Source organism: Zootermopsis nevadensis, unplaced genomic scaffold, assembly GCF_977971745.1.
Source record: "Zootermopsis nevadensis isolate Lab colony 2312 unplaced genomic scaffold, Znev_1.0 Znev_ptg000007l, whole genome shotgun sequence".
NCBI classification, from domain to species: domain Eukaryota; kingdom Metazoa; phylum Arthropoda; class Insecta; order Blattodea; family Termopsidae; genus Zootermopsis; species Zootermopsis nevadensis.
This window is the reverse complement of record NW_028259139.1, coordinates 11,319,986-11,344,841: the sequence shown is the minus strand read 5'-3', so window position 1 is coordinate 11,344,841 and position 24,856 is coordinate 11,319,986. Positions and strand designations below refer to the sequence as shown.

General features: G+C 36.7%; 2 protein-coding genes across 2 annotated transcripts in view; one reads left to right on the top strand and one right to left on the bottom strand.

Moving 5' to 3' along the window:
- Nucleotides 1–24,856, bottom strand: part of LOC110828631 (zwei Ig domain protein zig-8) — a 329,632-nt gene that overhangs the window by 148,726 nt on the left and 156,050 nt on the right. The window lies entirely within an intron of this gene.
- Nucleotides 1,431–11,199, top strand: LOC147874608 (putative cytochrome P450 301a1, mitochondrial). The gene is made up of 11 exons (XM_087344272.1): nt 1,431–1,724; nt 4,247–4,380; nt 4,999–5,111; nt 5,690–5,806; nt 5,927–6,003; nt 6,387–6,588; nt 7,098–7,260; nt 8,225–8,394; nt 8,752–8,830; nt 9,253–9,459; nt 9,664–11,199. Exons 1-11 carry the CDS (start codon nt 1,499–1,501, stop codon nt 9,772–9,774), a joined length of 1,599 nt encoding a protein of 532 aa, XP_087200398.1. The 5' UTR covers nt 1,431–1,498; the 3' UTR covers nt 9,775–11,199.

The window sequence follows — 24,856 nt, the reverse complement described above, 5'->3', positions numbered from 1 at the left end:
AGTCATAAACAAATACATTTCTGTTACCACATTCACGAATATATTTATTTTCATGCTTTCGTGATTGCATTTACGAACACAACAGTTGTGATCCGATTCACTAATTAAAGATCTGATCTCATTTAAGTCACTAGTAAAACGTGCTACTTAATGGTATTCAAGAATGATACTAACAATACACTTTGGTGTTCGAGAAATATTTTTCTGTGTGTCTTCAGTTTAAAATACAATGCTGATGTGACTACTATAAAATAAAATACACAAACTGCTATATTAATGGATATGTATAAAACAAGTATGTAGTGAATTTATACATAATGTCCAGAGAATAATAAATCCAGTGATTATTATTGCGCTATGAAAAACCTTCACATTTTATGACAGATAATTTAAACAACAAAACAATTCAATCTTTCGGGAATACATTTTTCCTTTTTAAAATTTATGTGTAAAATATTTATTTTCTATATTTTTTCCAACGCGTATATACACATTATATGATAAACTATGACTTTATTAATTCGATTAGTAGTTAAAGAAATACAAAATTTAGGATTTCGCCAGACTCTGTGGGGCTTTAAAGAGTTATGTCTTGTAACTTCGCTCATGACAGCTAATAGTTGCATTTCATAATAAGTATTTGAGAAAAAAATACCATAACCCACCGAGGGTAAGAATTTGAAGACAAAAAATGAAGTAGTCATCAGCTGCTGCAGACAGATAAAATTATAATTAAATACAATGATCAGTTTACTCTGCGAGAAGTCTGAAACGATGAACATGGATTGAAATGTCTTCCAAGGATGCAAAAAAATGCGAGAACCTAATAATTTTGTGTCAGCAATAAGAAACGAAATTTATAAAAAATATTTAACAACTTTATTAATACAATGTTTAACTTAGATATAATATGTTGAAATTATGAGATATCAAGGTGCTAAATTATAAACTATTTCATTCTTACATCATGTTAGAACGTTAAAGGCAATTACATATTTATATTTAACGCATTTTATAAACTTCAGAATGGAATACAATTATGTGGGGTACCAGAATGGGCCTAGCAAAGTGGACTTAAGTCCCTTCTTCGGCCACAATAAAGACAGAATTGGAATTTTGAGTTCCATAGAAGGGCAAGTATTTCATCTGACATGTTTACCAAATTTCAGCTTCTCATAAAGAACTCCATCGAGAAGTTTATGCCAGCTACAATGCGCACAATGTAAAAACACGTGGGAAGCAAGTACGGATGTACCGACACTACTTTCTTTTCAGTCACCATTACTAAGCATTTTAATATTCTTATTTATTGATAAACAGTGAAAAAATACATATCATGCTCCACTGGCATTCTGCGATAAAACTAATTTGACAAACAAGATTACCCGTATCTTCTTCTCATGCTGACAGGCCGTTCCGTGTTAATTCAGACAAGATAGTTCGTCCTCTCCGACGTGTTACTTGTACGCGCAGCAAGAGAGTTGTCAGTGTTGGCGAGATGCTCCGACAAGGCAGATCAGCTGTCTGGTTGTCGCTGGTCTGTGAAGGCCAGCTGCCAGTGTTGCGCAGTGTCACAGCACTCGTGTTCAACAGGGGTAACCGTACAGTAGCAGTCACTCAAGCAATTCCTGAAGAGTGGGATTACGCCAAGCCGTTTGAAGACATTCCAGGGCCGAAGCCATTGCCTGTCATAGGAAATGCCTGGAGATTTATCCCATATATTGGTAACGTAATTTATCTTTCTGACTGTCACATTACATTAAAAAGAAAGTCGTGTCCGTGTGTTTAATTTATGATATTAAAGAACAGAAACTGATAAAACTTGGTACTGGGAGTCTAAACTAAAAGTTGTTTGGTGAACTTAAATTTGGTTCATATCGGTTCAAAAGAATACCGAAAAATAAGACGGCTGTCTACTGAGTTGTTACGTCGAGTAGTCTGGTACATGTTTACCGATGTTTCAGAGGTGTTTGCTGAATACATTGACAGGGAAACGAGATGACATGAAAGTCTGAAACATCGGCAAAATTCTACCAGACTACACGTAATAACAAACCAGAAACGGCCATCTCCATACCTGTTGCCACGAGAATCTGAAATATTACAAGATTAGAAACGCGTTGTCTACTCTTTGGAGTACTCTGACATTTCAAGGTGTTCTTTAGCCGAAATCATAGGTGATGACGTAAGCAGGGCAATCCAAGAACTCTGTCCGTGAAGTTCCTATATAACCGCAACGGATATGCACGGGTGACGTACGTACAGATGTATCAATGTTAATTTACTTACAGTAATCATTACTCAGCATTTTAAGACGTTTGTTTGTTCATGATGGTATCAAGGTACGAAAGTGTCCATGGTCACTGTTTAACAATACGATTAAAAATACTACAAGCAGATGTAATCTGCCCATACCTTTTTTAAAGCTTTCACTGAGCTTAAACACACATAATAACCATCGGTTTACAGAATGTTAACACAGATTTTCTAAAATAAATAAATAAATTGAAATGAAACAGAAGTTATAAAGAAAACAATTGTGCACAACATAAAATAAAGTAATTAAATTCAAACACTACTGTTTCAAACATTTCTCCTCATTATTAATACTAGGAGCTAAAACGTACAATGAAATATATCTCATGATTTTCTGAACCAGACATAGCATATCTGTAGCGTTGTTAGATTTGCAATAAATGAACTTCACGGACAATGAGAATTGCAGTTCGCAAGCAACTTCATGGAAACTGAGCAGTTAACAGTACAGACAAAAACACATCATTTGAACGGGACCTTCAAGGTAATATTCTTAATTTATTTGTAATTATTTGTAACTACGCTGTCAACAGCATTTCAGATTATATAGCGTCGTATGACAGAATGATTTATAAATAATGAATTTAAGAGGATGTGGAAGGAAGCGGTCGTGGCCTAATTTGAGGTACTATCCCAGAATATGCTTGTAGGAAATAAGGTTAAACTACGTACATTACCAGTGAGTCATAATTATGTGCCTAAAAACTGATTGTATAAAAATGTGAATCATTCATAGAGACAGTCAGTTGAAAACAATTATCAAATATAATTCGGCCTTCAGTATGACAGTTCACACTGTGGACTCCAGTGTACCTTAAGTAACCCCCCCCCCCCAGATTTAACATCTGTTAAAAATTAGCCCAGCTTACAGTTCGGAAGTACTTTCTTTCACTGTACATTGATAATTGTTACAAACATAATAGTCGTAGCGTATTTCTGCAGCTGATAATTATGTCTAAAATGTTGCAACTAAAGAAAATCTGCTAATTAATTTATCAAAGGCGATGTGGAACTATGTCCCGACAAATATCACCGGAGGGCGCAAAAGTCTCTGGCTAAAACATAGAAATGGTGACGTTACACAGCAACGCGTTCTGTTAAATTCTTTCTTCCGTTTCCCCGCGCATGACCATTCATCACGGTTCATGAGTTCACTTGCCTTCACCTTGACGGACTTTACTGCACGGAGAAATCCCAAGGCTAGCCCCCCCCCCCCCTCCATCCCCCGGTCCAAGACTAGAAAACACGTAACAGATTTCGACTGATTTCTGATAAGAAGTGTACAACAAAACTTTTCGCGCACGTATTGTCTTGATCTGTGCTGATAAAATGCATCACCCACTTAATACAGAGTCCGAATAACTCCATGAACCACATATTTCCTTATAAAATGACAGTCACGTAGCTGATCCAAAGAATTCCTCGTCGTTTACGGACCCGTAGGTACATCACCGTGTTCACAACGGCCGGACACTGGACTCTTTCCTAAGGATGCTGAACTCAGTTCACACCTTGCTTCTTTAAGATCTATTTTAATATTATTCCTCCATCTACGTGTAGGTCTCTTAAACGAATCTTATATTTACGTATTCTGTTTGAAGTTTTGTGTGATTTTTACAGAAACTGTATGTATGTCTGCAATCTTTCCCCATGCATAATTCATACGCCTGGCGACCTAAATGACTCATTAGCCCTGTCCTCATTCGTTCAAGGCAAACGGTTGAACATAACCTTAAAACAAGCCATAAAAGCTTTGTTCTACATACTTTTTAATACATTGTTCACAAATCGGCTTATAACCACTGCAAATGATAAAGTATCGTTAAATAAACTAATAATCAGTTGCATAATAGCATGATGGAACCATAAACCGGTCATGAAGTATATTAATACTTTATTAATAGTTCTATTTGTTTTTTTTTATATTAAGGTGATTTGTATCGTATAAGGGACAATGAATATCACAAAATTCTGCACGAGAAATACGGGAAAATCATGAAGATAACGGGCTTGCCAGGTCGAAAGAACGTTGTGGTGCTATTTGATCCGGACGAAATTGAGAAGGTAAGTGGTAGCAAAAAATAATATGGAGAGCAGGAGTAAACACACGTACACTTGTCTTAATTATCACCTCAATGTATAACTAAATACTCCAAACTTCCTACACCATCCTTCAACCTTAAGAAAACTAACAGCGATTATAAATGAAAAATTATACAGTTTCGTAAACTACTACTGTCCAATACTTTAAACACAAAATTGCTCACTGCTCTCATATGGGTAAGTTTTATTACAAAATGTTTCAACCATCGTCAATACAAATTTCATAATCCTACCTACTATAGATCATTACTTTTCATAAATCTGACCTAAAAAAATCTGGTCATTTACGAGTCAGCAGTCACATAAGACTGAATGTGAAAATGGCTATCTTTTGGGTTTTAACGCCATGTAGTCTGTTAAAAGTTTATCGACGTTCCAAAGGTATACTTACTGACTTCATCAGTAGGACGATGATTATTTATCCATACCATTAACCGATTTATTTATGTAGTGAAAATACTGTGTTTCGTTTCAGATATGAGCATAAATTTCTAATGTTTTATTATCTTCGCTCTATAAACTGTTAACGAATTGATTTAAACAACTAATAATAATAATAATAATTTTTACTACATTCAGGTATTCAGAAACGAAGGACCTTGGCCGATCAGAGATACGGTACCAAGTGTTGTCTACTACCGCATGATTACAAGAAAAGATGTGTTCCAAGATGTCGGTGGTCTAGTTATTACGTAAGTGTAGATGCAATTACAGACCAGATTTAGATAAAGTGATGAATTTTTTTTTGTAATAACACAACAAAACTTGATAAAAATACTTCCATTTCAGATGTTTAGCACGGTAATTCTAATTCTTCTGGAGGTATACTTCATACAGTATATAAATTCTGAAGAAAAATAAATAATTTGTTATATAATTTGAAGGTTGTTGTTCAAGACATATTATTAAGGTGGTAAATTTAGGAAAACGACAAGTAGCATGCACTTAAAATATAAGGGATTAACTGAAAATGTTACTCGGAAAATCTGAAAGGAAGAGTCCATTTGGGAGAAGAGGCGTAGATGGGAGGATAATATTAAAAGGGATCTTAAATAAACTGAATAAGAATGTGAGGATAACATCTGTTTGTGTATTTCTCTGAGTTCTTTCTCCTATCTTCGTCTTTATTTCGTTTGTTAAACATTTTCAGATGGCGTGTTTAGTGTTCTACACACATCAGACCGAATATTTTCCAGTTTGTTCTAACACGCATGTCTCTGTCAAAAATGACAACTATTACATTACTTATGAAAGTTATAAACGTTTTCAGTCAAGGTCAAAGCTGGAAAAACTTCAGATCGAAAGTGAATCAAACAATGATGCAACCGAGATCAACCAAACTGTACGTGGGACCCATCGATTCAGTTGCTAACGACTTCTTGAAGAGGTAAATTAGGGTTTACTAAACACGTTTACATCTTACATAATTTCAGATAATGGCATAAAAATATTGTTATACAAACATTAATCGTATGTCACCCTAACACGCGTGTCTTTTTCATTACAGAATCAGAATGATACGGGACGATAAATTGGAAATGCCAGATGACTTCGGCAATGAACTCTGCAAATGGGGGCTGGAATGTAAGTAAGAAAAACACTACATAAACACCGATATATTCAATGTCTATAAATTGTGAATGACTGTCAATACAGAAGTTCATTGTTGGAACATTTTAATCATATCTCTAAAACTTTTAGGCACAAAATTTATACAAATAGGTTTAATATTAATAAACTTAGTTCTTTCCTGAAAGAAAACGCGAGTCTTTGTGACTATGTTACAATGATTAGCTAGTTAATACTGTTTGAAACATGACTACTGTTTATTCTGAGAATCATACGAAATTGAATAAACTCTATTCGCAAAATGCAGGTTTACTGAGTGTTAGAGTACACTGTACATATGCTATCACTTTGCTTTCGAGGTTAATGTGTTTAACATTATATTTGTTTCGTTCTGGCAGCAATTTCGTACATAGCTCTGGATACTCGACTAGGATGTCTGAATCCAGAGCTCACAGCAGATTCGGAAGCTCAGAAGATGATAGACAGTGTTCAAGTACAGTTCGATTGTATGCATAAAATGGAATCCGGTTTTCCGGTATGGAAGTATGTCAGCTCACCAACATGGCGGAAATTCGTTAAAGCTTCAGATTTCTTTATAGAGTACGTATAAAATTAACAATCCATTTGACATAATTCATGCAGACGAAAATGCGAATATAAATTGTATTTGATTTCTTTGGCTTAAACTTTGTTACACTTCTCTTATGTAACGTTGACGAGAAAAGTCAAAATTCATTTGCATTATATGTGTTACCAGAGTAACATTATTTTTAATTATTTTTAAATATATATATATATATATATATATATATATACACACACACACACATCATTTCACATAAGGATTCACTGTAAGTGTCTGAGGAATGTAGTTACAAGTAAAAGTCTGTACCCAAAATATAACCAAAATATGAATTTTATCCTCAAAATATAATCGAAATATGCATTTAACTACAAATATGACCAAACACATAAAAATTACCTAAATATGCATGTATATGCAAAATAAAAACGTCATAATTGTGATTAGAATGATCTAACTAGTGTTTAATTTTAGTTTAGAATGAAAATAGAAGCCCTGTTTAAAAAAGTCGCCTTCCCTTCTACAGGGTGTCCATGAAATACATTAACCAGGCCATGCAGCGCCTCCAGACAATGCCAGACAACACCGAACGGGAGCTAACAGTTCTAGAGAAGTTGCTCATAAAGGACCCGGACCACAGGACAGCAGTGGTCATGGCACTGGATATGATGGGCGCAGGCATTGACACGGTAACTAACTTCGTGAGACGCTGATAGTCTCTTCGCTCGTCAAGAAATTATTCGCCTTATATGGAACCAAAATGTTCATTACCATGTTCACAAGATCCCGCCAGTGGATCGTAACCTGAGCCATACATATCATTCCTTACCCTCACCTTTATATTTTAAATATATACTTTAATAATATCATTCCATCTACTTCTAGGTCTTCCAAGTGATCTGTTTCATTCGTATAAAAATACTAGAATTCTGTTTTCAATTATCTTATCGCCCAGGCGTGATAAATGTCTTGTTCATATAATCTCCCCACATTCCTTCTTATTTATAATATTTGGAAAGAACAATAAGAAAGATACAACGTAATTTAATATCTTGTACAGGACACGATGTTTTAACAGTGATAATATGAAAGTCTCTGCTACTGGATTCATCTGAAGTCACCAGCCGCTTTCCTAACATCCATCTTAATGTTATCCTCTACATGTAGTTTGTAATAACCTAGACTGCAAAGTCCTATTAATACAAGATGGCCTTTATGGTAACCCATAAAAACTACGCATTCAATTAACCATTTAAATCCCAATGCTAAATACGTGTACCGCCTCTGTAAAAATTAATAGCTCTGTAGTTTTTATTGGTGGATTTTGTATGATTCTCAAATAAACAGAGATTATTTCTTTACACTGCGTTAACCAGAAAATCTTTGCAATGGTGAAGTTTTTTGAAGATTGCTGTCTTCTGGGTTGTTATGCCGTGTAGAATGATAGATGAATCACCGCCCTGATGACGGAGGCAGTATGACCTCTGAAACGTTGGTTAACATCGACCAGACTACACAACGCAACAACCCAGAAGACAGAAATCTTCATATTCACCGCTGTGAAAACCTCAAATCCTAATACGTGAAGTGTTTTCCTTGCGGTACGGACTGATTTGTTAAATATTATTTAGGCCTCTCTGTCTTTTGTCGCAGACTTCATTTACCGTTGCCACTGCTCTGTATCACTTGGCGAAGAACCCTGATAAGCAGCAGAAATTGTTTGAAGAAACACAGCGGTACCTTCCAGTCAAGGAACAGCCAGTAACTTCGAATATTCTGAATGAGCTCAAGTATCTTAAGGCTTGCATTAAGGAATCTATGAGGTAAACGCGTAACTAGCTACTTAAAGAAATAAACTAACAAGGAGCACATAAATTAGTTAAACATAATTGGAATGAATTTTACATTTTATACAGTAAATATGTTGACTGTTTCGGAATGAATTATTATTATTAATGATTTATAATGCACAGTGGTAAATGCAAAACGTGCACCTACTTTAACTTTCAGTACCTCGACATTTTGGCCACAGAGTGTATTTATGTGTTACGTATAAATGTCATTGTAAACAGCGATTATTTCATTAAACAGCATTAACAAATTGATCTTTGTAGTAGTAAAGATTTCTGCTTTATAATAAAATAAACTGATAATTATAATTTATTTAATGCTTTTTGTAGAATGTCTACAATTGTCGTGGGAAATGCAAGAGAAACCGTTAAAGACATGGTACTAGCAGATTACAAAGTACCGAAAGGCGTAAGTATTTACATTTCGCTTCAAATTTAGAAGCTTCAAGTAACCCAAGATTTTGTAGCGTGTTTTGATCCATCACTTTAACAAACTGGCAACAAATCAACAATCTCGCTCAATGGAGCTGAATCCTTTTTACGATGTTCATATTCGCTTTAGATACTCAAAAAATTTCCTCCCTTTTGTGGAACTCAAACTTAATTTACGAACTGATTATCGGTCCTTATCTTGATCGAGACGATTACACTTCAAAGCATCCTATTTCCTTAAGACCATTTTAATATTATCATCCATCTCGGCCCACATCTTCCGAGTATTCATTTCCCATCAGACTTTCCAGGCAAAATTTTGTACGCATTTATAATCTCCTACGTCTCCCTTTACTTTACACTCAGCGTAATTACAACAGTGACTACTTTCTCTTGCAGACAAATATCCTGATGCCTTTGCTGATGTTGAGCAACTTGGAGAAATATTACGAAGAGGCGCACAAATTCATTCCAGAGCGGTGGATCAAAGACGACCCACATTACAACAGGGCGCATTCTTTCGTGACAATGCCGTTTGGATTCGGCCCGAGAATGTGCATAGGCCGAAGATTTGCCGAATTGGAGATAGAAACGTTGTTAACGAAGGTATGTTCACATGAGTACTCTTTTTTATTCTCTGTTACGATTTCAATTCAAGTTGTAAATAAATATCAGTATACATTTGTGTTTATTGTTTACATCTAACGGCTTATTTATAATTTTGTTATTAAATTATGTACTGATCGCCCTAAAATTAGTAACAGCAAATTGATATTTTTAAATCGGTTGACATGTAATTTAATGTTACAGATTATTCGTAACTTCAAAGTTGAATACAATTATGAAATGAAATTTGTGAGCGCACAGTTCCACATGCCAGCTTCGCCACTGAAATTTAAAATGATTGACAGAGATTATTAGAAATGATGCGGTTGATTATCGTCAACTAGGTAAGAACTGAAAGGATCCAAGTCATTCACTACGACAAACTGTGACCAAGAAAAATCAAGACTGAGGTTTGTTCAAACATCATCTGTGGGCAGGTACAGTTATTATTAAAGAGTCGATTTGTTTCTCTAACATAAACTAACTTAATAATTAATAATTTTAGAAGGGTTGGTCAATTTCTACCATACTACTAATCGCAATATCGTAGGAGACAAAGACAGTTTTGATACTCGTTGTTGTGAGAACCTAAAATCTCACTCGAACAAGAAGCAGGTTTAAAAATTAAAGAAATTGGGTAGTATTAAGAATAACATAACTCCATTCATTTTAAACTTAGCTCTGTGCAATTCATTATGCGTTAACTAAAAGCTTTTTAAATACATTTTAATGACAGTCACGCTGATAATTTAAAAATAAAAACAAGTAATTATTTGACTTTTATTTAATGTTCTATTTACCTTTGGCCTTTCGACGGCAAAATGAGCCGAAAAGCCTGTTATTTGTAGTTCGTGGGTAACTAATTTTGTACAGAGGATTACACAAAGAAAACAAATCTTTGTGTACAATAAAACACCCTGAAGATGGAATTGATAAATTCCTCCGAAACGATAACCACCTACAGGACTACGGCGTCACAACCCAGAACATCACAATGCCCGCAATAACTTCTTTTTATTTCAGAAGTGTGTGAAATAGACGCCAATTACTGTCACAGCATGAATGGCGTCTGATTATCAAGTTAACTGAAGGACTGAGTGAGGGTTGCCGAAATCATAAACGTCTAGACATGTATCTGCCTGCACAGTGTCGAAATCCGTTGAAGCTGGCTTTGTCCACTAATGCTTTACGAGGGACGGGCATCAATCTTTGACTTCAAAGTGAGCTTTGATGTGGAACGCTGTGGTTTTTACCACCGTCAATCGTATGCTCTAGCGCTCACACAGAAAGTCTAAGGAAATTACAGGGTCAACCAAAAACGTATTTCTTTTGACTTCAAACACGCATAAACATTGGCCATTCAATTTCCAGCTGTAGAGGACAGCAATTATTTTACGGACTCCTTGAAGTTATGACGCCGTACGTGTTTCGGGAGAAATTATCGCTTCCATTTTAAGAGATGGAGTGGTTAGAAACGTTTCGGAGGAAAGTATAACTTCCTTCTTCAGGGTGGAATTTGTTACTAACCAATAATAATAATTACACCATAAGTTAAAACTGGTTATTTTATACGATGCTGTTTCAACAACACTGGTTATAAATATTAACCCTTTACAGAACAGTGGTAACTATATGTACCACCTACTTGAACAATTAGTAACTCTGTATTTTCTCCACAATGTATCTGTGATTCGTATGATTCTCAAAATAAACAAGGATTATTTCCTTAAACAGCATTAACCTGTTGATCTTAGTATTGGTTGAAGTGTCGTGTTTTCTTTGCGGCGCGGAATGAATTTTAATATATATTTATACGAACGTCAGGCTTGAAAATGTTAAAGGGTCAGGAACCCGCTGGTATCACATCACACAGCACACCAAAACAGGATATTTTAACCCTTCGAGTGGGGCTTTATTAACCACAGACAATGAGTGTATTATACATAAATCTGACCGTTTTCCGTTTGCGTTCCATGAAGCAGGACACTAAAGCACCCGTTACCATGGCACCGCACAGAGCACAAATTACATTTTATCGATTCCTATCTGAATGATGAGTCGTAATTAACACGGGACAATCACGTAAGCTCGCATAATTAACTTGTAAAATCGCACTTACTGTCAGTGAAAATTAATTTGCCGGTTAAGAACGGTAATATACCAGGTACAAATCATAATGCTCTGTGCTGCTAATCATTTGTTATTCGGAACACAATTGCACAGAATACAATCAAGCATCTTTATTATAATTTTCATAAAACTGATGACTACTTTGAAACCTTTTTCTATGTGAACTAAATGTACTGAACATTTCCGATAAATCTGTTCATTATTTAACATGCACCATAAATTAAATACAAAATTATTTATGGCATTACATACTGAAAAAGAAATTAACAATAAGAACCAACGGTAACTATATGTACCACCTTCTTAAACAATAAATATCACTTGTATTTTACATTTGTATATTTAATATGTTCTCACAGTAAACATAAATTATTTCCTTAAACACCATTAAAAAAATAATCTTTGCAATGGTGAAGATTTGTGTTTACTTTGCGGTACGGACTGAATTCATAAATATTATTTGCACGGGATTTTGCTTCAAAGGGTTGTCGGCTGCAAATATTATACACCAGTTTCAGTAAAGCCCACAAATGTAGACTCTGTGTTACTGATAACACAATCAATGTACTACGCTCCATTGAATGTACCTTGCTCGAAGCTTAGCTGAAACTACACTCAGCATTCATTACAAAGATAAATGTATGTATTCACAGAGGAGTGGGTGCAATTCTAACACACGTCTACGCGGGTCTTCACAGCGCCGCGACGCATTCTCTGCGACGCTAAGTCTGAATTGAGTAGAGAATTCATCTTCCAAACTCTGCCTCTAAGACGAACATTGTAAGCATCTGTAGGAATAGTATTAACCAACAAACAAAGCTGCTAACTATATAACTGTCAATATAACCGCTAAGACCTAAACCAGTTATAGAACACAATAAGTGAGCCAGATTCATTCATTTAATATCCTCGAAATATTTCCGTTAACATTCATCCTATTTTTATTTATATTTCTTCATGTATTTTCTTTGTGTATAATATTGTTTCTTTTCTGGGCCTCCCTGTATTTGGCTGTTATATTTAATACTGTACATGTATAAGTTTAATTAATCTCCTTTTGTAATAATTTTCTTTATTATTTCATTATTATTGCATATTATCAGTGTTTGCCTGTTATTGGCTTCTTGCTGTTGGCAAACGCGTAAATAAATTAATTGAATTGAATTATTACAAATAAATTCCTCGTAAAAATGACGCGAGAATTTAAAGTAGGAAACACACGCACATTCAGAAATATTATCGCACAGGGACCAAAATCCCTTATCAGCAAATGATCACCAACTAGCACTTGTACAGATAGATACCATCATCTTCGTTTTGGTTTCATTTATTGATCTCTGGTTTATTTATCGGCGATCTCACCCGTTCGGACTACCTCACGTTGAACGATAGGATGAGTAATAAATTCGGAAGACTGGGGAAGGAAGTGACCGTGGACCAATTAAGGTACTATCCCAGCATTTGCTTGTTGGAAATGAGAAATGCCACAAAATTGTTAATCAGTATATCCGGTATCCGGGCCGAAATTTGAACCAAAGATTTCTCGAATACGAAGCAGAAACATTAACCACTGTACCGCGCCCGCTGGTGTCTTGGTTCTGCATAAATCTGTCTGTCTCCCCCACACATGAACCACAGCAGTCTAGTCTATTCCACTGCAATCCTAGATTTAACTAGTCCAATAATACCACGTACTTTTCGGGCTAGAAACCACTGTAGTAACTTAAAATTGTCATTTCATATTTCAATGAAAAGATGCTCGTTAACAAACAGCATTCACTACTCTTTGTCCGGTTGAATCTGATAGAAATAACTGACATTTCGACCCAGTTTTGATGTACGATTCTTTACTCAAAATAAGCCATTAAATAATGACCGAAGTCTGGCAGACGTTTCGCGAAACACGATATAATTCCTGTGTAGTTCTTCTTTAGTCGTAAATGTAAGCGTTTTACAGTGAATAAGACGTCATTGCGAGTGTAAGGTTATTTAGCCTACAATTTTACTCAACGTTTCCAGGCAGTGGGTTTAGTTCCTCCACGAGGTAAGCGTCCGAACCTATTCACAGGGGATTGGTTCTTTTCCATTCCGTACAGGCTTACCTATCAAGCAGGCAGGCAAACTCTCTCATTGATTCTGGACACACCAACATCCCAGCTTAGTTTGCGTTGCAATAACGAAGCTCCTCCCCGCAGGGAATGCTAGCCGAATCCTCTCGAACGTTAACTAAGGCCAGGACAGCTCTATTCCACAACGTAAGGACTCCCTGTGTCCGTCTCAGATGGCGAAACTACATCACAGCATGGCTATTGTCTAGCTCTAACACACGCTTTCGCCATGTTCTGCTGTCCTCTCTCGCAGCGAATTACCCTGATATGTATGTACCAATACTATCATAACATAAGAATAGCATAAACGGCAAAGGTTCAATACACTGTCACAATCCTTAACCAGAACTCATTACCTCGCGTATTCACAACCAATCGCCTAAACTTATGTCTTAATGCTTAACAGAAATAAAATAACAAAATGATTAATAATAATAAGACGTTTCCATTGCTGAATAAATCCGTTTATATTTTTAAATCTGCAAGGCGTTGCTACGCTTGTTTGGGCATTACTATGGTAACGGTTGCGTTGCGTATGCATAATATGATATATTTTTATTACTTCAGGTAACAGCATTCATAATTTGCTAAGAACGCATCTGAAAACTGTGTATTCCCGTACGGATTACACTCTTTCAGTCCTGTTTAATTTTTCCCGTTGCTATGGTGACCTGTACTATTCATAAAAATAAAACTTTAATCCAACTATATTCTGTAGAGTCACCTTTTTTATTATTTATACCTTACACGCGACAGAAAATAAAGAAGTAATTGAAATACTACAGATAACGGTCGAATGTGGTGGAAAGTCAACAGCTTGTATTTGGCACACTAATTCTGCATTCCTGATTCAACGAACGGTGCAGTACATAAATAGGGCCAGCTGACAGAACAGACGTGCTAAGCTCATTAACACAAGCTTAGAGACTAAACAGCGCGGATGTAACTTGAGGTTTAAACTAATGACAATGCTACTTATGCGAACACAGGAATTCCGTTTGATACTAATGGATAATGCCAGAAAATGTGAAAATTGTGCGGATTTATACTCATCCTTTTTAAAGATATTAAAAACGAGTGTTATTAGTTTGGGATGTTAAATAGCTCAGAATATGTCAACCATACTATTCATATAGATACGACGTAAAAAAAAATTAAGTACGTAATCACTATAGGGTTGTATTTTTTAGAATAATCAGTATGTTTCTTTTCCGTTCTACAACATTTTCCAAGGGAAAATATTTAGTACGTACGAGTAAATACCAGCCTAGAACATGGAAAGTCAAAGTTAAAAGAAATTAAATTTATTTTTTGTGTTTCAAATTCTTTGTTAGACGCTAATAAAATTTATTGCAGGTTTATATGTGCATATCACCTTCAAGCATGAAATAAAAGAAATTCTGAAGCAAATTAAATATGAAAACATCTTCACTGAAGTCAGATTCCTGTAAAACGCAAGAACATTAAACAGACCGCTTGACACCGGACTCACGTCAAACACGGACTCCGCCAGACCCCACCGCAACCCCGTTAACATATCTATCACATTCGCCACAGTCACAACTTAATTTAAAAAATTTCAACATCGCACGAACAGCGCAACCTTAGAGCCAAGAGTGACGGACGGACGGACGGACGGCTATTATTATATTAGGAGTAGATCGATTGGTTTATTACAATTGAATCCTTGACTTTAATTTAGTTCTACTTAATATATTTTATCTTTCAAGAATTCCTTTAATAAAAACGGATGTGAAGTAGCAAAAAATCCATATCGTAACCGATATTAATGTTAGTAATTTCTTAGATTTTAAAGTTACTTTGTGCTTGGAACTAAGGCAGCCGATAATCCTACTAGCAACGCGTTCTAATAGCATGCCAATACGTAGTTCACATTGTCCTGTACTTACGGATTAAAAAGCTAATACTGCTGAGTAGAAGTGACTCATTTCTTCCAGTTCAAGGGGGAAAACAGCGCCATACTTACCTGAAAAACAGATCAATGACATATTTAACTGACACAGATTCACAGATAAATGTCAAATTACCGAATACTACCTCAGAAATAATTACACTTTAACCCATGGCAACATTTAAATTCTTAAAACAAGGCCAACACGCTATGAAATATCTAAAAACGTCTGACCTTGAGGAAGATTTTCATATTGTGTACTCAGCAAATTTCAGACAGATCAGCAGAATTCAGTAATGTTTTTAGTCTCCATTCAACCCGCATAAGAATATCTCAATGCGATGGTTCCAATGGAGGAAAATCGTTTGCAAAAAAAAAGTATTTCCGGTAAAATGAATATTGATTGTCATTTATCGTTCAACTGAATTGCAAATAAAATCACTAACATTTTTAAAAGAAAAGATCGGCTTTGTAACAGTGTGCTATTATCAACAAGAAATGAACACCAAGGGCACTGATATTTTCAAAATTTTAAAGAGCGAATTTAGAAAATATTTGTACTCCACTGGAGGACACGTTTCTATTCTTGTTGGCTGAAACGTACGCAGTGCAATACGTAGATAGTGAGACATCCAAAGGCACGTAGAACAGTGAGGGGGGGGGGCCTCAACGAACTGCAATCGATAAACCGCGTGTTGTTTTCTGAATGAAAATTTAATCGTTACGCAGCCAGAAAGGTGTCAAAGAAATTGGCTGATTCTGTACGTGCGCCAAGCAAAGTTTTGCCTCACAGGCCCGTCTTAGCCCCGATCCAAACCCGCGCCGAGCACGAACTTCCAGCGATACGTGCACACAGGCAACGTAATTCTGAACGTTCTACTACGTCGTGCGTTGCCGATTAATATCCCAAATAGCTTAAATTAAGCACAGCGGTACGCATGAAACCAAATCCAGTTGAACGCCCCTCCCCGCACAAATTGTACACTCAGAAGTTTTCCTCTTTATGCCAAAACTTTGCTTTATACTCCGACAGAAACGCAGTGCGTCCGGTCACCAGTGAGTCACAATGGGTCAGACGCGTGTACATGAACACGTACAGATGGGCGCTGAAGGTAAAATTATATTTTCCATAACGAGAAAAACGCGTCTACCAAAGCAATGCATTGTGAACTTTGATAAAAACTGCTAGGATGAAGTCTAAAATTGTATCTGTCGGGTTCCCTATGTTCAACACTCGTTTACAAAACAAACCTCTGTCTCCTGAGTGACTTCAAAACAAAGTTTAATTGTTTTTATAAACTTTACAAGCGCTGTTTCGGCGTCCACGATCGTGTTATACAACCGCAATGCAACTTACCCCGAAACAGCAATTTCTCTTATCTTAAAATTCAACGTTTTCCATCCTGTAACTATTTTCGTTCATCTCGTCAAAAATTCCCCGTCTTTTATGAAACCAGAAAATTCGATGTCGTATTTATAAGAACCCGCGACTGGACAGCATCCTAGGGCAGATAAATCCCATCAATACACTTTCAATGTACCGCCGAGACTTCTTTGCCATAAAACATTCTACACTTAAAATAATTCAGGTTAAAATTCCACATTCTAAAGTGGATGTTTAATTAAACCCAACTGCTCTTCATATCTGACGACACAAATCAGTTTTATCTATCTCTCTCTCAGAGAGAGAGAATATAACGATCAGTTTCCAGAGAAGAGAAAACCAAGTCTTGTCACTTATGTAAATGATTTCCGTCTCGATACTGGCGAAAAGAGCTAAATTAGCGCGCCTTTACAAAGGCGCACTGAGGAGGAGGAGGAGAAGAAGAAACACAATTAATCCACCGACACAAAGGAACCTCCAATAAATCGCGGAAGAAAACCGAAAAAGACTAACACAAACTTCGACGAAGTAATCACAGAGAAACAAAAATACTCATGCATTCTTTGTTTTGGAAAACTTTAAGAGAATAGACTAGTTAAGACATCTAGTAGATATGAGATTATAATACACGGACAAATCTTTTCAAAATGGAAGTTTTTAATACCCGGAAACAAAACATAACAAACAAAATGACTGATGCGTGCAGTGCGTAATGACATTTAGTTGTAAACCTAACCTAACTTTTTTGTTTGCATCTAAATACGTAAATAGGAAAAAATGTAGCTTAAAACAAAGAAAGAAAGGAAGGAAAGGGAAGGATGGATAATTTAAGAAAAAAAAACATAAATATGAATTTAAAAGCAGAAAGAGACAACTAAAACTGTCCTAAACAAACGTGACCAAAAATTGACTCAGAAGGATCTAGTTGTCAGGTGCATAATTAACGGCCTGTGTGAGCCCTTTTACTTAGTACAGATTATACTCCTACATTGGGCGAGAGTTGGCTGTACTTGCGAGGTGCAGAAGGGGAAAGCAATTAGAAAGGCGTCTAAGTTGAGCACTGTAACAAATTTTCAGTTTCCATGTGGTATGCAGTACACTCTTAAACAAAAAACATTTCCTCTATTTCCGGGAAAATATTGAAAATTCCAAGGTTTAATAATAGCCCTTTAATATCTACGTTTCGTACATGGGACATGAGAATAAAAATACCTGAAATGAATAGTAGATATTAGACTATACCTTAAATTTAATCTGCTCTTAAATGTAATTTTGTTTCAAACACTGTAGCATATTTCTAATGAAATTTACATAATGTAAACCTTCATAATTTGTACTCCTATACTTCATACTTTTACGATGATTATGTTAAGACTCATCAGATGGGAGAAGCACACAGCACGCACGGTGGAAATGAGAAATTTACATGAAGTATAGTCGTTATATGAGGAACACAGAGATGTTTCTCCTGACATATAACACACCAAAGCCGAACATAGCAGGTAATTCGGAATCAAGGCAATTTATCTTGTCTGTAACACGGAAAGGTTAATTTATCTTTGAGTGAAAATGGACGTGTAGGAAAGACTGAAGATCAAGTTACAGAATGCGGCTTCGTAGGAGATGTTACGATAAAGGAAAACTAATCATTAGCTCCCACCTCTGTTTGTTACACACCGAACCTTTAAAAAGTGGAATTTATTGAAGAATTCTGCCAAACTGGAAAACCCATTTCAGACAAAGAGACGCCGATGGAATCCAATACGAAGACTCCGAATTACAAGCAGTAAGAAAACAAAAGAAAATGAAACATTAAACAAGAATAACTCGGACCCTGACACAGCAAAATCCAAAATCCACCTCCAAACACTAAAGACATGTCTTTTAAGATTCATTTTAACATTATACTCCCACTTAAGAGAAGAACACCGATGTAACATTTCGACATCAACATTTTCAGGCCAAAATATTAAATTTCACATTTGCTTCATGCGTGCTACATGCCTCGCTCAAGCCATCATTTTTATTTAATTTAATAACATTTTTATAAATAGTACACATTGCAAAACTCCTTATTATAAAAAATTCTACACCTTCCTGGTTCTTCTTCCCTCTTACATCGAGACGTTCTCATCAGCATAATGTCCTCAGACATGTCTTAATCCTTCCTCGCAATAATAACGCTATTATTAGTTTTCATAATACGAAAATGGATCACATTATGTCAGCAGTGAAACGTTTATGGCACCGAGAGATAGCAATTATTGTTAAGATGTGGTGTAACTACGTCTGTATGGGAACTTCGACCGCTAACGAACCCTATGTCCATCCCCCACATGATACATAAGTGAATATGGAGTAGCAGCGGAATTATACCACCAAGGGAAAACCGAAGGTCTCGGAGGAAAAAACCCTGTCTCATCGCCATTACGTCCACTATAAATCCCATATGGAGTGACCTAGAAGCGAATCCGGGCCTACGTAGTCGGAAAACGGTGAAATACAACCGGGAAAGGCCATAACAAAAACTAGTCCACATATAACAAGTCTAAACTTTCATATCCTGTCCAACGGGTACCGGGGTCCTTTCCCGGGGGTAAAGCGCGGCCGGGGCGTGACGCTGACCACTCACCCCCTTCTAGTGCCGAGGTTAAGAATGAGTAGGAGTTACCTCCCCCAAGCGCCTACATGTAGCGTAGCCGGACAGATAAAAATAAAAACTTTTATATACAGTCATAAACGATTGGTTTGGGCCTGAAATAAAATTTGTGACAATTCTACATTTCAACTGATAAAAAAGTGGGTAGATGCCTCTATTTTTCGTTCAGTCACTCAATAGGTCAATATAATTTCCAATCTAATGATGAAAATTCTCCCACAAAAGTTATACCCGTGCCAGCAAAAATAAAACGGACGGGCGATCAAGGGCTTTTCTCTCAGCGAGACAACAAATTATCCGACTAGTACAGCCCAGGGCTACACTCGAATCCACGCTGAGCAGACATCCCTTCTGTCAGTGTTTGTCGAATGCAAGAATAAATATCACCACTCCCTTAAATCAAAATGGTAACTTGTTATCCCAGTTACTTTAACAATCAATAATTCAGCATTTCGCCTCAGAGAGTATTTATGTGTTTTGTGCGACTTTCACTAGAAACAGCGATTATTTCTTGAAACAGCGTGAACCAGTTGACATTTGTAAAGGCAAAGTGTTGTGTTTTCTTTGCGGCACGGACTAAATTCTTAAATAATGTATAAATGAACTTTGATTTTAAAACGTTAACTCTGTGCGCTGGTTTGGGTATGTATTTATAATATTGATCGCTGAAGGAAGCCCAACTTGTGCCCGGTTTTCGTAGTAGAGATGTGGTAGGACAGTGTCTCTGCCCTGCAATGCCTGTATATCATTGATTCTAGTACCAGCGGGCGCAAAGGATCAGCCCAGAGCTTAGCTGCCATCATAATAACGAACACGCTGCTTGTAAGCCCGGGATAAATCTAAATATATATAACCGACATATAAGATCCCGTTCATTGCCTTTTCTCGTGACTCTCACACAGTAGCCGATCTGTGCAGATGAAATAATTTTGTTATATTACTTTACAAACATAATTCTTCTTAGATCTGAGGTTATCAAGGCGGTGAGAATAACGATGTTTTTTTCTGGATTTTGATGCTGTGTAGACTCGTACGTTGATACCAACGTTTCGGGAAAAAACATACTGTCTCCATCTTCAGGACTCAAGATGTTGGTATTTACCTATACGTCTACAGGGGGTGCAGTAAAGTCAACTGACCCAGAAAATAATCACAGAACATGAGATTCTGACACGTTATTTGAAAGAAAAATACGATAATACATGTGGTATGTATTGCAGAATGTTATATTCTGTAGTACTAAATATCTATGTTAAATAAAAATAAAATAAAAAATAAATCCGTGGCGTAACAGCTCCAGAGAGCCAAAGCCGACTAGCTTGACTGCTGGCCTCACGTTCACATGCCTAAGCAGAGGTGAAAGATCATCCAACCAGATACAAGGTGACGTGTGGTCAGCACGACGAACCCCCAGCCATTGCTAGCTTTCCTGACCGGATTACGCTACCCATTGTAGCTCCCCAATTTCCTCACGATGCTGGGTTGGCACCGGTCCCATACACCGGTCGAAAGCTCATGAGAAAATTTCTGCTCCCCCGAGACTCGAACCAGCGCGCATTCCGTATCGCCGGTCCGAAGCATGATGCCTCAGACCCCGCGCGGCTACGGCGCGGGACTATCTGTGTTAAATAGTTGTGATTATTCGAACAGCTTGGCCACTAGAATCGACTGATCCTTTATCTTTCCTTCACCTCTCTTATCCCCTGTCTTTAATTCTGTCCACATTCCCTTCTTTGTGAAGTAATCAGACATATTCCCTTGTCCCGCATTACCTGCTATTAACTAGATCATTCCCGCATCAGAAGTAAAAATCGATGAAGTTGAAACGTGTCTTATCTTCCTACTGATGTTAGGAATCTATACCTATTAGCAGGGACAATGCGTTTCCTATCTCTTTATGGTAACATCCCCCGGAAGGTAATTATGATTTGGCGCAAAGTGTTCACTGTAGCCTGCTAATAGGAAACTCTCTTAACATTTCGTGTGTCTAAAGAGCTGCATTTATTCACATGCAGTGCGGATCCTGGGGCCATTTCATTTCTCTTTCTGCCATTTTGTAATCTCCGTGAATTTTTGGGCGACTACTGTTGGATGACGATATTGTTATTTGGGGGGGGGGGGGGGGTGAGAGCCGTGTAGACTCGTACGTAGTACCAACGTTTCAGAATAAATACTGTCAGCATCTTCAGGGCTGAAGTGGCGGTGCTGGAAATTGGAAATTCAAAGTCCGCAAGACATTATAAATCACAAGAACGTGATTATTATCACCGTCGTCATAACCTCAAATCCCACACTCTTTATTGTTGAACATAAAATCGAAGGCGTCATTTAGTTTCGTATTTAAAATTGTGCAGTTTAACTCTCTAAAGTACAGTGGAAATTACGTCATCGCCTCCATCAACATTCAATAATATTCACAATTTTATCGTTATAATGAAGTAAAGTGTTTTCTCTGAGGTACGAATTGATTTTTTTATATTATTTATTTTAATGCCATGCTTCAGATGGTTAAAGTCTGCAATGTGAATGTTATTAGTACACGGATAATTATTTAAGTTTATAACAAGCAGAAATGTGATTTGACAAACTGAAATGTTCAATATGACTTGTGTTTATGGAAATACGAATAAAGAACGACAAGAAGCAATGAAATATAAAGGAATACGAATTAATTATTATAGAGTGTGTCAGCATCAATCACAACTCTCGTATCTCCCAACTCTCTAATCAGCAAACAGAAGCTCTCTGACACAGAATCAACATTGAAATATGGAGTAATATTATTAGACTATCGTCCTAACTCACAGCTGTCTCCAACTTCTCTGAATCGACTCACATTACAAAAGGAATATCAGGTAACAAAATATAACCGTAAATAAGAAGCAAACCGTTATTTCATTTTTCGGTAAGGGGAATATTTAACGAACTACATTTAAAAAAATCGATTTTAATCGTCAACGAAGGGAAGACAAGGTAAATGGTGTATGCGAAATATCAAACAGAGAATGAATTAAAGTATGCCTATGTTTATTATTTATTCTAACACTTAAGCTCTCATTCCTATTTCCACCTCCGAAGTACTTACTACCTCCATCTTTGTGTTGACGGCAGATTACGAAAGTATGATAGACGCAAAATGGCATGAAGTCCACATCGAGTATTATAAAAATCAATCAGGTAATGAAAACTATTTTAGATGTGACAGAAAAACACATATATGTTTAGACTTGAGGTTCTCACAGTGGTGAGTATGAAGATATCCGTCTTCTGGGTTATTGCGCTGTGTAGTCTGGTCGATGTTAACCAACGTTTCAGAGGTCATACTGCCTCCGTCATCAGGGCATCGACCAGACTACACAGCGCAATAACCCAGAAGACGGATATCTTCACATATATGTTTCCTTGTTATGAACAGACGTCTATAAATAAAATGAGAAACAGTTCTTGTGCCAGTAACGTATCAGATACATTTTGAGAATTCATTAATTTGAAGGTTTTCAAGACGAATAAGTTATTTTTAAATGAGAACGAAGCAAAAATACTATGACTACAGAAGGGAATTTTACTTGTAATTTGAATCTGCATCCACTCCTTGACACCAGTCAGTTACAGTGCATCCGAATTCCATAATTATTCAGATATAATTTTACCTAGAAGTTTATAAAAACCGTCTTGCTCCAAGTCCCTCAAATGTACAGCAACTACACATATTGGATTTGCACTTTGAAATATGAAAGGAAACCATGTTACCAACGAGAATTGTGACAGCTTAGCGCCCACATTACAAACACGGATGCTAATATTCCGGTACGTTTGCGTCACTGCCGAAACCTTTTGTTCACACACTCTGAACGATCAGCCTGAATAAACCAATCAGCTTCATGACGGCAGTTCTGCAAACAAAAGCAGATAACATTCAACTAAGTTGTATGAATCAGATGACTGACAACAAAATCGCGTCGTATTGGCTTACACAGGGAACGGATTATGACGTGTTTGTCACGGATCTTGTCACCCCGTTCCACTTCTAATTGACACCCGTAGGATTACGCGCACATTGCATTACCGCTGCTTTCACAGTAATCCATTCAGGGGTGCCAATTTCACAAGAACATCAACTATTGATCCACTGAATGCCATAACATGGCGCTATGGAGTGTAAAACTCGACAATGAAGAAATTTATTACAGACCTGAGGTTCTCAGGGCGGTGACAATGTCGATTTTGGACTTCTGGGTTGTGACGCCGTGTGCTAGGTACCGACGTTTCGGTAGATGGATGCAGTAGGTTACTCGGAAATGCTGATATATACTTAAGTCATCGTGAAGTTACAACCCAAAACAACACATACAAGAACTTTATAATATAAATTCGATGAAATAAAAAGGATATCCATGAACAGACAATGTAGCATGCAGGTGGAAATGAGAAATGTTTAAACCAATTTCACAGGAATCCTCAGCAGAAGAGGTAAAGTAGTCCTAGACGTGGATGGGTGGATAATATTAACGTAACAGGGTGTGTACTAGATTCATTTACCTCAGAATGGGGTCCAGTGGCTAGTTCTTTTTAACACAGGAATAAACCTCCAGGTTTCACAAAAGGTGGGAGGGAATACATTGTGTAGAATTTGAGGTTCTCACTGAGACGAGTACGAAGGTGGCCGTCTTCTGTGTTGTAACGGCGTTTCAGATGTTCTTGCTGTCTCCATCAATTTCCCTGATTATTTAAACAGCAATAACTTCTGAAACCTTGGTAAACGTTTACCAGACTACACGGCGACACAACCCAGAAGACGGTCATCTTTGATGGGAACACGCTGATTATAAGCTTCCGAACGAAACCTCATACCAAATATTTACACTTTTAACAAAATACAGGGGTTAAGTAATATCAGACTTTGCGCTGTAATTAGATAAATGAATATACATTATATCTGCAATAAATATATCAACAAAACTAAGTATTAAAATTAAATTTAAAAAAAATTAAAAAAATGTTAAAAACTTTCTAATTTATCTGTTATTCTCTATAATGTAATGACTTGGAGAATATGAGAAAAAAACAAAAAGATACAAATATATGTCTGATGTATCTCATCAAGGAATTAGATGTTTTACCTCTACTATTTCCCGTTATAATCACGGTCTGTACCTATATATTACTTGCACAATGGAGTGTAGCTCCCACACGCGCTGCATTCC

Bases quoted from the DNA above. Each gene is read 5' to 3' on its own strand.
- LOC147874608 (XM_087344272.1), top strand. From the start codon at position 1,499: ATGCTCCGACAAGGCAGATCAGCTGTCTGGTTGTCGCTGGTCTGTGAA. The intron at 6,589-7,097 runs GTACGTATAAAA...TCCCTTCTACAG, and splicing joins GCTTCAGATTTCTTTATAGA to GGTGTCCATGAAATACATTA. The intron at 7,261-8,224 runs GTAACTAACTTC...CTTTTGTCGCAG, and splicing joins TGGGCGCAGGCATTGACACG to ACTTCATTTACCGTTGCCAC.